Source organism: Rana temporaria, chromosome 8, assembly GCF_905171775.1.
Source record: "Rana temporaria chromosome 8, aRanTem1.1, whole genome shotgun sequence".
Classification (NCBI taxonomy): Eukaryota; Metazoa; Chordata; class Amphibia; order Anura; family Ranidae; genus Rana; species Rana temporaria.
This window is the reverse complement of record NC_053496.1, coordinates 137,063,051-137,078,437: the sequence shown is the minus strand read 5'-3', so window position 1 is coordinate 137,078,437 and position 15,387 is coordinate 137,063,051. Positions and strand designations below refer to the sequence as shown.

General features: G+C 43.2%; 1 protein-coding gene across 1 annotated transcript in view; it reads left to right on the top strand.

Moving 5' to 3' along the window:
• The window catches only part of LOC120909097 (sperm flagellar protein 1-like), an 84,539-nt gene that overhangs the window by 27,623 nt on the left and 41,529 nt on the right, over positions 1-15,387 (top strand). Inside the window, exon 5 of the mRNA XM_040320749.1 lies at positions 5,728-5,812. Coding sequence (XP_040176683.1) covers positions 5,728-5,812 — 85 coding nt within the window. The remainder of the gene's footprint in view (positions 1-5,727; positions 5,813-15,387) is intronic.

Below are 15,387 nucleotides of genomic sequence, written 5' to 3'. Positions count from 1 at the left end.
CAGCTTCCCCGTTCTTCACTGTGACGGCGTCATCGATCGTGTGATCCCTTTTATAGGGGGACACAATCGATGACGTCACACCTACAGCCACACCCCCCTACAGTTGTAAACACACTTCAGGTCACACATAACCCCATCAGCGCCCCCTGTGGTTAACTCCCAAACTGCAATAGTCATTTTCACAATAAACAATGCATTTTTTGCTGTGAAAATGACAATGGTCCTAAAAATGTGTCAAAATTGTCCGAAGTGTCTGCCATAATGTCGCAGTCACGAAAAAAATTGCTGATCGCCGCCATTAGTAGTAAAAATTATTTTTTTTATAAAAATGCAATAAAACTATCCCCTATTTTGTAAACGCTATAAATTTTGCGCAAACCAACCGATAAAAGCTTATTGCGAGTTTTTTTAACAAAAATAGGTAGAAGAATACGTATCGGCCTAAATTTTTATATATTTTTGGGGGATATTTATTATAGTAAAAAATATTGAATTTTTTTCAAAATTGTCGCTCTATTTTTGATTATAGCGCAAAAAATTAAAACCGCAGAGGTGATCAAATACCACCAAAAGGAAGCTCTATTTGTGGAAAAAAAAGGGCGCCAATTTTGTTTGGGAGTCACGTCGCATGACCGCGCAATTGTCAGTTAAAGCGACGCAGTGCCGAATCGCAAAAAGGGGCAAGGTCCTTTAGCTGCATTTTGGTCCGGGTCTTAAGTGGTTAAGATGCCTGTACTCATCTGGTGGCGGATGCAGATGTCAAAACAAACGCCTCCTGCATGCAGTATGGGTGGCAGTGACCATCTGAACGAGGTCTAAACTTTATTGAGGTCAGACATAAGAGTTCAATTTCTGTTTTTGCTGATGATACAAGATTATGCAGAGAAATAACTTTGACACAGGGTGTATTAACATTACAGTAAGACCTGGATACAATACGAGGATAAATTGAGACTTGGTAGATGAGGTTCAGTGTTGAAAAATACAAAGTTAAGCATTTGGCTGCTAAAAATTTGCAGCCAAGGTCCTCATTTGAGGGGGGGGGGGGTCACACTGAGAAAATTTGTGATTGATTGAAAAAGATTTGGAGGTACTAGTGGACCACAGACTTAGTACTAACAAGCAGGCAGAATACTTTCACCATTAAAAAGGGTATTTATTTGAAGGATACATTGATACTCTTTTGTACTGGGTATATTTGATGTTGTAGCCAAGTATGTACTTGCACTAAATTCATTAAGTAATTCCAATACATATTCTTTGATATGGAGCAGATAAATGAAAACTCTTGTATTGAGGAAATGCTTTGACTTCACCAGTTACATCCTTGGGGCCAGATTCAGGTACACCGTATCTTTGTACTGCCGTAGCGCATCTCATATGCGCTACGCCGACGTAACATTGAGAGGCAAGCTGAGTATTAACAAAGCACTTTCTCCCATATTTACGCCAGCGTAACGTAAATAGGCCGGCGTAAGCCCGCCTAATTCAAAGTAGGCAGGTAGTGGGCGTGTTGTATTAAAATGAATCGTGACCCCATGTAAATGCATGGCCGTACAAACGGCATGCTCAGAATCACGTCACATATACTCCCTAAGATATGAAGGCTCAATGCATATGACGTGAACGTAACTTACGCCCAGCCCCATTCACAAACGACTTACGTAAACGACGTAAAATACGACGGCTGTTTCGACGTTTCCGACGTCCATACCTTAACATGACTTACCCCTGCTTTATGAGGGGTAAACTTACGCCGAACGTACGCCTTACGTAAACGGCGTAGATTACTGCGACGGGCGTAAGTACGTACGTGAATTGGCGTATCTTGATCATTTACATATTCGACACGTAAATCAATGGAAGCGCCCCTAGCGGCCAGCGTAAATATGCACCCAAGATACGACGGCGTAGGAGACTTACGTCGGTCGTAGGAAGCCAAAATTCAGGCGTATCTTGTACTGTAAATACGGCACATAGATACGACGGCGCATCCTAGAACTTACGCGGCGTATCAACAGATACGTTGGCGTAAGTTCTCTCTGAATTTGGCCCTTTGTTCCTAACTTTTTGTAAACACAAAAGAAATTGAAAACTTTACCACCGAGAGTAAAGTAGTTCAAATGATATGGTCCCTGTCCCTGGATGGGTTATGTGTTGATATGACAAGCCAGTATTTCTGATTCAGGAAAGGGTAGCAGTGTCCCCATGTGTAGCGTTGTCCCAACAACACATATACGGCAACAGTTAATTGGGGTATTCCCAGCAGGGCCTTGTACTGAAGGCATTGGGGTTTATTTACTAAAGGCAAATCCACTGTGCAGTGCACATGGATCTAAGGGGAACATGCAAGGAAAATAAAGAACAGCATTTTTGCTTGCACATGATTGGATGATAGAAATCAGCAGAGCTTCCCCTCATTTGAGATCTTCCCCTTCAGATCTACAGCGAATGCACTTACAAATGCACTTATAGTGCACAGTGGATTTGCCTTTAGAGCCATTGCCATTGGGCCATATTCTCAGAAGAGTTACGACGGAGTATCTCAGGAAACTCCGTCGTATCTCTGTGTTTTGACCCGCGTATCTATGCGAGTGATTCCTAGAATCATTTTCGCATAGATACGCTGTAGATCCGACAGGTGTAAGTCACTTACACTGTCGGATTTTAAATGTAATTCGCCGCCGGCCGCTAGGTGTCGTTTATGTTCAGGTCTCATTTGTTTATGCAAATGAGCCTGATACGCCGATTCCCGAACAAAATCGCGTTGCGTAGCCGTCGTTTGCGTAAGCGTAAGGTTACCCCTGCTATATGAGGGGTAACCTTACGCCAGTCCGCCGTATGCCATGTTAAGTATGGCGTCGGGTCCGCGTCGTCTTTTCCCGTTGGGTAGGTCGTTTTCCTAAGTCGTTCTTGAATGCGACTTTACGTCAATGACGCACACGTCGGCATCATTGACGTTTTCCGTCGAGAACTGGAGCATGCGCACTGGGCTATTTTAAGCCCGGCGCATGCGCAGTTCGAACGGCACGGGGTCGCGCTTAATTTAAATACAAGCCGCCCCCTTGGAATTACGCGGGGATACGCCGGGCCAATTACACTACACCGCCGCAAACTACGGAGCAAGTGTTTGGGGAATACAGCACTTGCTCCTGTAAGTTGGGGCGGCGTAGTGTAAATAGCTTACGCGACGCCGCCGCAGGAACTACAAGAATCTGGCCCATTGTCTTTTGAAAGGCCTCATGCCTGAAATCACTGCAGTGGCTGACTTGCCTTTTGAACCCTGTATAGACATGATGTCCACTATACCTCTTCTTCTCCAGCCCTGAGCAGGCATGGTCAGCTGTCCATTGCCCAACAATGTAAAAACTATTTGAACTGCTCCTTTCTTTCTTCCTCCCAGCAAAAAAAAAGGAAAAAAATTATATGTTCCAGAGGATTCCACGCATGCAACCAATGGCAGAACATGTTATGACAATGCAGTGAGCCAACATACACAAACAGATCCACTGATCCCAATTTTGCCACAGATTGCCCATGTGAAAGCATATGATAGGCACTGGTGGAAAAAACAACTTTCCACAGATCCCCCTATGTCTCTCAACTGGCAGAATAGCCAGGGGCTATCACAACAAATCGACAGCAAAACTGAGAGTGAAAAATAGTGGGGCATTTACAAGTAAGGCCCCGTACACACGAGGGGATCTCCGCTGGAAACGGTCCGCCGGACCGTTTCCAGCGGAGATTCCTCCTCCGGATTTGGATCCGATGGCTTGTACTCACCATCGGATCAAAATCCGCGCGGAATTCATCCGCGGTGACGTGTCGCGCCGTCGCCGCGATGATGACGCGGCAACGTGCGCGACGCTGGAATGTAAGTACTTCCACGCATGCGTCAAATCATTACGACGCATGCGAGGGAGGGGAGCGGACGGATTGATCCGGTGAGTCTGTACAGACCACCGGATCAATCCGCTGGACACGATTCAAGCGGATAAATTTCTTAGCATGCTAAGAAATTTATATCCGCTTGAAATCGATCGGCCCGATAAATCTCCGCGGATAAATATCCGCTAGGCCGTACAGACGACCGGATTTGTCCGCTGGAACTTATCCGCGGATCAATTCCAGCGGATAGATCCGGTCGTGTGTACGAGGCCTTACAGTTCCTACTTTTAAGATGAGATGATGTGGAATTGAACAAATTTTCTTTGTCAGTAGGAAAAGTCCAATGTGCAATCCAGAAAACCTGTACAGACTGATAAATAGCAGATAAATGAATGTTGACTATACCATTCCTTTTCTAGACTCCTCCCCTTTTTTCTTTTTTTTTTGTAAAACTTATTTTATTGAGTTCAGTCACATCTTACAGTTTAGCAATACTCGTTAGTAACAGTGACGTACATTTTTCCATTCCAACAAAACAACAAAGAAAACACAAAGAAATATCCGAACGTAGCCAAAACAAGTAAAGCATAAGAAGGTTATTCTTGAGAGTAGGGTGGATGGCTCGCCTACCCTCCTCAGTTATCTAAGCACATCGCATTTCGGGCTCTGGTATTGCCACGAGTGGAGAACCACCCTATGCGGTTCCAGGAGCGACCCTAGCCAGGGTCCACGCCGGAGGAGGGGTGCCATTCAAGGCCTCCAACAACCGCCCCCAACGCATCCTCCAGGCCCAGGCCCCCCCGGTCCCCGCATTTCACAATGAGAATCACAGCGCTGGCGCTATCGCTCAGGGCGCACACACGTGGGTTGTGAGCCCTGCCGTGCGTAGCCATTTCAGCATTTCGGGGGCATTAACCATGTCAACAGCAACAACTGTAAAAGTGCTTAACCATATAAAAAATAATAATAATGATAATAATGATAATAAAAATAATAATAAAAATAAAGGAGAGCGAGAGAAAGATCGGAATCTCACCAAAGATGCATGAGCGATCCACCCTGTCCGCACCGGGCCACCAGTCGCCAGGCTATCGCGTTGAAAGAAAAAAACGGTTATGTTAAGCAATGTCCGCGGTCTACGCTCCGTATTATGGGCGGTTTACATCCCTGTTGTGACCCAGAGTTGGGTCCGCTAACTTTAGCAGGGATTCGTCCAAACTAGAGGGGATATAATTGGGGTCTGAAAAATGATCTGTCCAGAGAATCCATCGGGCAGTGTGCGCATCTCTAGTGCCTTTACAGGTTGCGATCCATTCTTCCGCCTCCCTGACCTCATTTATCCTGCGTATCCACTCCTCCCTGTTTGGTATCTGCGTTTTCTTCCAGTAAATTGGAATTAGCCGCCTAGCGGCATTGAGCAGGTGAGGAAGTGCGCTCTTTTTGTAACGACTAATAGGCATGGGAGGGATGTGCAAGAGAAAGTGGGCCGGAGAGAAGGGAATGTCTATCCCCAAAACTTCTTTAACCTGATCTCTAACGTCTTCCAAGGAAGGCGCAATTATAGGGCATTCCCACCACAAATGTAAAAGGGTTCCTCGACCTCCACATCCCCGCCAGCACCGGTCAGAGATGGCAGGATACATCCGTGCGACTCCTCCCCTTTTTAATACAATAAAAAATATAAAAGAAGGGCAAGCAGGTTAGAAAATGTCTGTAGGTTTAACTAATCAGAAATATGCAGCCTGTGGCTATCCATTAAATACATGGTTTATGATGGGCTGGTGTAAATTGTAGTGTGGACTTTGTTTTTCTTAATAGAGTTGTATTTTACTGTTTCAGGTTCTACAGTTGTTGCTTTACCCACGTATGGCAGGACATTTCCCCATGTAAGTCCAACAGATCAGGCACACAATCACCCAAAAAGGTATGATATAAATATGGTTTAGATTGATTGGAAATATATGTAATTGAGGAAAAGTTACAGATTTTGTTATACTGCTTATTATATGGAATATACAGTATTTATCCATGCAATATCCAAAAATACTGCCATAATTTAGACCCAGAGCTTGTACCAAAACTGTACATATTTAACCCTTTCACGACTAATGCCCCATACACACAATCGGAATTTCCGATGGAAAAAGTCCGATCGTGTGTAGCCCCATCAGAGTTTTTTCATCCGAAATTCCGACGAATTCCATCAGACTTTACATTTTGTAAACTTTGGCCTTGATGTGTTGTTCACCTTAACAACACTGAATAAAATTTGATACTTTGTGACAATATTATTGTTTGCCAATAAATTTTTCACTTTATTTACAACCAGTCTCCCAATCTAAAAGTCCCACGAGGAAACACAACCCCAATTTTGGGGTACACATATTAGATATAGAACATGTTCTATATTTTTTCGATGGAATTCCGATGTGATTTGGCCAGGCAAGAGCCCGATCGCGTGTACGCTGTATAAGCCTATTTCTGACATTTGATGTTTACAACTTAAAATCCGTATTTTTTGCTAGAAAATTACTTAGAACCTCCAAAAATTATATATATTTTTTTAGCAGAGAATCTAGAGAATTAAATGGCAATTGTTGCAATATTTCATGAATTTTAAAAACACTAAACAGTAAAGTTAGCCCAATTTTTTGGTATAATGTGAAAGATGATGTTATGCTGAGTAAATAGATACCAAACATGTCATGCTTCAAAATTGCGCACATTCGTGGAATGGCGACAAACTATATCCATAGGTGACGCTTTATTTATTTTTTACGGTTATCAGGTTAGAGTTACAGAGGAGGTCTATGGCTAGAATTATTGCTCTCACTCCGACGATCGCGGTGATACCTCACATGTTTGATTTGAACACCGTTTACATATGCGGGCGCAACTTGCGTATGCATTTTCTTTGCTGTGCGAGCTCGCAGGGACGGGGGTGCTTTAAAAAAAAAAAAATCTCATTTATTTAATTTTACATTGTGTTTTAAAAGCAAAATCAAATTTGATCACTTTTATTGCTGTCGCAAGGAATTTAAACATCCCTGGTGACAGTAATAGGTGGAGACAGGTACTCTTTATGGAGGGATTGGGGGTCTAAAGACCCCCAATCCCTCCTTTGCACTTCAAAGTATTCAGATTGCCAAAAATGGCAATTCTGAATACTGTCTTTTTTTTAAAACCGGCGCCATTGGCAGCCGAGTAAACTGGAAGTGACGTTGTGACGTTGCTTCTGTGTTTACATACAGGAGACTGGTACGAAGACATTTCCGGCTTCGTGCCAGTCTCTGTCTCGCCCCCGGAAGAGGCGGATCGTGGATCGGGTCTCCTGTTGGGATGGAAGGCCCGGTAAGAGTGGCAGAAGGCTTTTAGCCACATCGGTTGTTATCCCTGGAAAACCGACCGCTGGCTACAAAAAACGGTACGGGCATCATCCCGGTGTAACCCCTTAGAGCCGAGGCCGCATTTATATGCGTACACTCGCTGGGAAGAGGTTAATATATGCTGTACAAATAACATAATACAATGGAGAAAATAACTTTGGGGTCTGACTTTTCTTTTTTTACATGACAAGCCAGTGGATTTTTAAGCAATTGTGTGTACTTCATTCACCCAGAAAACAGAGTTTTTTTGGATTCATGTACTAAAATCCTAATGTCTTTCTATTTGTACTCTAGTGACATCATTTTGCTATTTAATGTGTTGTTAAGGCTCAGTAGGTAGAAGTAGTGCTGCCCATGAGTGTGTTTATAATGAAACACAGTTCATTTAATATGATGATGTCATATAAAAATCTAATAAATTAAGTATGTGATGTGGTGAGTTCAACTTGGTATTTCCAGAGATACATGCAAACGCATTTAAAAATGTATACCGTATTTGCCGGCGTATAAGACGACTGGGTGTATAAGACGACCCCCTAATTTTTCAGCCAAAATGTTGGTTTTGGGATATACTCGCCGTATAAGACTACCCCCTTCATACTAGTCATGCCTCGCCTCACAGTGCCACCATTACATGCCAGACTGTGCCCCATTACATGCCAGACTGTGCCCCATTACATGCCAGACTGTGCCCCATTACATGCCAGACTCGCTGTGCCCTTACCTTTATCCTAAGGCATGCAGAATCGCGGCCGTCCATTTTTTCAAAAGCCGCGCCTCCTACGTCTTCTGTTCCGTGATAGGCGGAACACTCAGCTTCCCAGGAGGCACTGTGTTCAGTGTTCGCCTATCACGGAGGCCCTCTCGTCCGAGGACGAGAGGGCCTCTGTGATAGGCGGACACTAAACACAGGACGAAAGGGCCTCCGTGATAGGCGGACACTAAACACAGTGTCTCCTGGGAAGCTGAGTGTTCCGCCTATCACGGAACAGAAGAAGTAGGAGGCGCGGCTTTGAAAAATGGACGGCTGTGATTCTGCATGTCTTAGGATAAGGTAAGGGATGTTAGGTTACCGGCGTATAATGCGACCCCCGACTTTTAAGAAGATTTTAAGGGGTTAAAAAGTCGTCTTATATGCTGGAAAATACGGTACATACCATATTTCCTGGCATCCTGCCTACAGTCTTCTGCTAGGTCCACCAGGTCCTCAGCCTGAGATTGCTGCTTTCCGATTTCCCACTGCCCATTGAGACCACCTCTCAGTTCCATTAGTGTTCTCTCAGTGATACCTGCCATTCAGAGGCGGCTCTAGGCTTTGTGAGGCCTAAGGCAAAACTTAGACATGAGGCCCCAATCACGCCCATAATGGGAAAAATAATTCAAGAGGTAAAAAAAATAACGCAATTTTCTCTTCCGTTCATAGACGGACACAGCCTTCATTGACATTAGGGTTATGCTTCTTCCTACCAGGAGAAACTCTCCTAGTGAAAGCGGATATAACCCTACTGTCAAAGAAGGCTGTGTCCGTCTATGAACTCAGAGAAATGGATTTTACGGTGAGTACAAAAATCCTATTTTCTCTTCCGTTCATAGACGGACACAGCCTTCTTTGACAGTAGGGTTATATCCGCTTTCACTAGGAGAGTTTCTCCTGGTAGGAAGAAGCATAACCCTAATGTCAATGAAGGCTGTGTCCGTCTATGAACTCAGAGAAATGGATTTTACGGTGAGTACAAAAATCCTATTTTTACAGAGACCTCCCTGCTCCTCCACCCCCCCCCCCCCCCGCCCAGTCCGCCCCTACCTCCTGGCGGGTTCAGCAGCGACCGGCAGCTATGCCTCCACCTCTACAATTCGTCTGCAGCAGGCAGCGTTCTATAGGAAAGATGGTAATCCTTTACCAGCTCGACCCGTTCACCCTGCCAGCTTGAGGACACTGACCGGGGACATTTCCTTCCATTCTATCACATACATTAGGTGAATTATTCGGCCGCGAGGCCCCTTAATGCACAAGGCCTTAGGCAACCGCCTTCTTTGCCTAATTAGAGAGCCGCCTCTGCTGCCATTATTTTTCATTAGTGGCCAAAATAACACATTCCCCTAATAAATAGCACATTCCCTGATAACGATGATGTACAGTTGCCAGTTACCATATGAACACCATAAAAATGAATGCCCATTAACTATTTAACACCCCTGATGACATTAAAATTGGTGGCCAGTTTTAAACTGATTACAGTCACATCATCCACATGCCAAAAGGTCCACACAGATCAAGTGCTCTGCACTGATGATCCTCACCCCTTCTTTTGGCTGAAACTAGGCTGACCTGGGTGGATTGATGCACATAAAGTAATTCTTTCTGTTCAAAACTAGTTTTTACATTTTATTTTACAGCAAGAAGGAAATGAAGGAGTAAATGATAAATCACGGAGGTGACTTATTTTGTTTACAAACCCCTTGCACCCCTCAACAGGTCCTTCACCCCATAGCAACCACATGGTGGCTATAGGCAAGGTTACACTTTTGTTCACAGAAAATGTCCTTTAAAATGAATGTCCCCCAAAAAATGTGTCCCTGCTATTATATATGGATGTTACAGATAATATCCCTAATAACATGTTTCCACTTAAGCCCCGGACCATTTTGCTGGTCAAAGACTGGGCCACTTTTTTCGATTCGGCACTGCATCGCTTTAACTGACAGTCGTGCGACGTGGCTCCCGAAAAAATTGACATCCTTTTTTCCCCACAAATAGAGATTTATTTTGGTGGTATTTTTTGCGCTATAAGCAAAAATAGAGCGACAATTTTGAAAAAAAAATAATATTTTTTACTTTTTGCTATAATAAATATCCCCAAAAAATATATATGAAAAAATACATTTTTTCCTCAGTTTAGGCCAATACATATTTTTGGTAAAAAAAATTGCAATAAGCGTTTATTAATCGGTTTGCGCAAAAGTTATAGCGTCTACAAAATAGGGGATAGTTTTATGGCATTTTTATTATTTATTTATTTTTTACTAGTAATTGCGGCGATCAGCGATTTTTATCGTGACTGCGACATTATAGCGGACACATCGGACACTTTTGACAGATTTTTGGGATCATTGTCATTTTTACAGCAATCAGTGCTATAAAAATGCACTTATTACTGTGAAAATTACACTGGCAGTGAAGGGGTTAACCACTAGGTGGCGCTGTAGGGGTTAAGTGTGCCCTAGTGAGTGATTCTTACTGTAGCGGGGATGGGCTGTGTGTGACAAGACAGTGATCACCGCTTCCGATTACAAGAAGTGGTGATTAGTGTCATTGTCACTAGGTAGAGCGGGAAGATGCTTGTTTACATCAGCATCTCCCCGTTCTTCCTCACCGTGAGATGATCGCGGGTGTCCCGCGACGATCGAGCCTGCGGGACCCACGGTCGGGCTCACAGAGCTCGCGGCGAGCGCATCCACAATGCTGCTTCCTTAAAGGGGACGTATATATACGTCCTTGTGCCCAGGAGTGCCATTCTGTCTACGTATAAGTGCGTGTGGCGGTCGGCAAGTGGTTAATATGCCACACTGGCAATGTACTGCCTTTTATACATGGTACCTCTGTAAAAGTATGCCTGTATACTGGCTTTTGTAACTTGAATCCTAAGAAGGGTATCAATAGAAAAAGTGGTATCAAACTTACAATTGCACCTCTGATATTAAACAATTTTGCTTACAGTAATATGGTTTCATTTCCTGGCTTCCAAACATTGATTTATTAGAAACACCCCTTGGTGTATTTGCACAGTCACTGAGCTGCTCCAGTATTAGTATGTAACATGTTTGTACATTCATTAATAAAGTTACTATGAAACACTTATGCCGCGTACACATGATCGTTTTTCATGACGTGAAAAATGCAATTTTTTAAATTGGTCATTAACCACTTGAGACCCGCGCTATTGACAAAAGACGTCAACAGCGCGGCTCTCAAGTGCCAACTGGACGTCTTTGGACGTCATTTGAAAGCATTACCCACGCGCGCCTCTGGGGGGCACGCAGCGGGTAACCACTGTGCCGCCGCATCGCTGGGGAGCCGATGCGTGTACCTGGCGGCCGCGATGTCCGCCGGGTACACGCGATCGTCGGTGACACAGCCGGTAACAGCAGAGACGTGGAGCTCTGTGTGTAAACACAGAGCTCCACGTGCTGTTAGAGGAGAGGAGACCGATCTGTGTCTCTTGTACATAGGGACACAGCATCGGTCACCTCCCCCAGTCACCCCCCTTCCCCCACACAATTAGAACACACCCAGGCTACACATTTAACCCCTTCCTCACCCCCTAGTGTTAACCCCTTCCCTGCCAGTCACATTTATACAGTAATTAGTGCATTTTTATAGCACTGATCGCTGTATAAATGTGAATGGTCCCAAATTTGTGTTGAAAGTGTCCGATACGTCCGCCGCAATATCGCAGTGCCAATAAAAATCGCAGATCGCCGCCATTACTAGTAAAAAAAAATTATAAAAAAAAATCATAATTCTGTTCCCCATTTTGTAGGCGCTATAACTTTTGTGCAAACCAGTCGCTTATTGCGATTTTTTTTTTTTTACAAAAATACGTCGAAAAATACGTATCGGCCTTAACTGAGAAAAAAAATAGTTTTTTAAAAAAAAAATTGGGATATTTATTATAGCAACAAGTAAAAAAAAAATATATATTTTTTAAATTGTCGCTCTTTTTTTGTTTATAGCGCAAAAAATAAAAACCGCAGAGGTGATCAAATACCACCAAAATAAAGCTCTATTTGTGGGGAAAAAAGGACGTCAATTTTGTTTGGGAGCCACGTCGCACGACCGCGCAAATGTCAGTTAAAGCGACGCAGTGCCGGAAGCTGAAATTTCGCCTGGGAACGAAGGGGGTTTATGTGCCCAGTAAGCAAGTGGTTAAAAACGATCATGTGTAGGCTCCAGAGCATTTTTCTCGACGTGAAAATGGCCATTAAAAGTTTAGAACGTGCTCTTTTTTTCTCGTCGTTTTTCACGTCATGAAAAAACGGTTGTGTGTAGGCTTTAACGACTGGAAAAAACGTGCATGCTCAGAAGCAAGTTATGAGACGGGAGCACTCGTTCTGGTAAAACACTAGCATTTGTAATGAAGATAGCACATTCGTCACGCTGTAACAGACTGAAAAGCACGAAGACTGAAAAGCTGAATTGTCTCTAACCAAATTTTTACTAACACGCGCTAACACGAAATCAGCAAAAGCAGCCCAAAGGGTGGCGCCATCCGAATGGAACTTCTCCTTTATAGTGCCGTCGTACGTGTTGTACATCATCGAGCATTTTTTATCACGATCGTGTGTAGGCAAGGCAGGCTTGACAAGAATCACGTCGAGAAAAACATTTTTTTCCATGACATGAAAAATGGTTGTGTGTACGCGGCTTTACAGTGAAAACTCGTAAATAGTATTTAAATAAAATGGTGGAAAACCATGGAGGAATGTCATGTACTCAGGGTAACTTTAAAACTATAGTGAGGAAAGTTGAGGAGTTATCTGTAGCAGCCAATTAGGTTTTGCATTTTGTTCTGTAATCTGCACTAAAATTAGAAAGCAAGAATTGGATTTGTAGCTAAATGGCTGCACTTTTCTCTAATTTGGCTTTAATAGGCATGACTCACAAGAAGGATCCAGCTGTGCTTTAATGTCAATGCATTTACATTCATTTATTAATCTTTTGTTCTGGATGGGAACCTTTGCATTTATTTATATAACTGTTATCTGTACTGAGTCCCCCCATTATTCTTCGTTCAATTAATGGGCGACATAGCATCAAAGGTTGATATCTGAGATGGAAATTCTATCATTTGCTGGGATCTGGTGAACAGAAGGTAGATGCTCCAAGGTCTCAAGAGATAATAATAATTCATTGCAGGCCACTAGCAGCCGGGGGTTCAAACTCCCAGATTAGACACAGGAAACTGAGGTCAGAAGTTAAAAGATTTCTTTGCTTTTCTTAGTTCACTTTCCCATAGGCAGGGGTCTTTCCAGACAGCAACATTCTTATTTTTGCAGTTTTCCACAAAAGTAATAGTCATATTAAAGATAAACATCGGAGTTTTAGAACAGCAAAAAAAGTTTACCTTTGCATGGAAAAAAAATGTTCTCATGTGCGTAAACAAAAGAGCAAAGAGTTTTTTTTTTATTTCTTTAAGCATTTTGGTAGGTATACTATACATTATGGACTGTATTTAAATTGAGTTGTAACTTTGATGTTTTAATCTCGCACTCCTAAAAGGTCCCAAAACATAATTTTGGCTATATACAACACAAGTTAAAAAAACGTAGCCTCCAACCAATGAATGCAAATGTTAGTTTTAATAGTAATTCAGTTAAAGGAACACTGAGGCCCTGTACACACGACCGGATTATCCGATGAAAACGGTCCGCCGGACCGTTTCCATCGGATATGTCCGCTGCCGGATTTTGGTCTGATGGTTGTACACACCATCAGACCAAAATCCCAGCGGAAAACATACGCTGTGACGTGTCGCGACGTGGCCGCACCGTCGCCGCGACGATGACGCGGCGACGTGCATGACCCTGGAAGGTAAATACTTCCACGCATGCGTCGAATCACTTTGACGCATGTGAGGGATGGCGGTCGGTCGGACAAGTCCGGTGAGTCTGTACAGACGACCAGATTTGTCCGACGGACAGGTTTCCAGCGGACAGATTTCTTAGCATGCTAAGAAATTTTTATCCGCTGGAAACTGTCCGATCCGCCAGACAATTGTCCGCTCGGGCCTACACACGACCGGATCTGTCCGCTGAAACTCGTCCGTCGGACCAGTTTCAGCGAATAGATCTGGTCGTGTGAACGGGGCTAAAGGTTCATTTTTTATTAGATCAATTGATTGCTGTAGGCTAGAGCATTTAAATATCACTTACCTTGTTTTTCCTTTTGACCTCCAAAATACAGTAATCCAGGTTTGAAAATGCCATTTCCTGTCTCTCCTCTTCTTGCTTTCCACCAGAATCTGAGCCGTTTTGCATGGTGGAAAGCAGAATGTGCTCACCCCCTCCCTATGACTACAGCCCTGCGTGAAGATGCTCTCTTATCCCTCACAGGCATGGAGGCTAAGCCTAATGGGAACTGTAGTTCCCATTAGGCCGTGATGTAGCAAGAATGAATGCGCACCGTAAACCAGGAAGTCAGTGAGAATAATGACTCAGGAGTGACGGAGGTGAATAAAACGGCTCGATATCAACAAGTATCAAACTGGTTATAATGAAAAACATTACTTTTTACTTTATCAGCTACTGTCAGACTTTAATTTAAGAGGAAAATATTTTTGTCTTTACAACCCCTTTAAGTTTATTAAATTAATGGAATTTAAGTGATTCTATCCAACATTCACCAGATTCTCTGCTGCAACTTAATACTGTAAATTTACCAGTACCAGTATAGTAAAAAAAATGTAACATCTATCTGTAGGCCTGGAACTTACCAGATGGGGCAAATCAAATAGACTATACTCCCTGTGCCAGACAATGGAAGAGACCAATGTTTTTTTAGCAAAAACTTGGGTTGGAGCAGATTGTGGAACAGATCATAAACTGTTAACATACAATACAAATAAAAAAAGCAACAAAACTATCATGCCGCATACACAGAACTGTTTTTCATGACGAGAAAAATGCTATTTTTTTAATTGGTTGTGAAAAACGGTCGTGTGTAGGCTCCAGAGCATTTTTCTCGACGAGAAAAATGGGCATTAAAAATGTAGAACCTGCTCTATTTTTTCTCGTCGTTTTCATCGTGAAAAACGGTCGTGTGTACGCTTTAACGAGGGGGGAAAAACGCGATTGCTCAGAAGCAAGTTATGAGACGGGAAATTAGCATAATCAGCGCAAAGGGTGGCGCCATTCGAATGGAACTTCCCCTTTATAGTGCCATTGTACGTGTTGTACGTCACCGCGCTTTGCTCGAGCATTTTTTATCACGATCGTGTGTATGCAAGGCAGGCTTGTGAGGAATCACGTAGAGAAAAACATCGTTTTTTTCCATGAGATGAATAACGGTCGTGTGTACGTGGCATCAGTCTTAGAAGATACAACCTGAGGAATG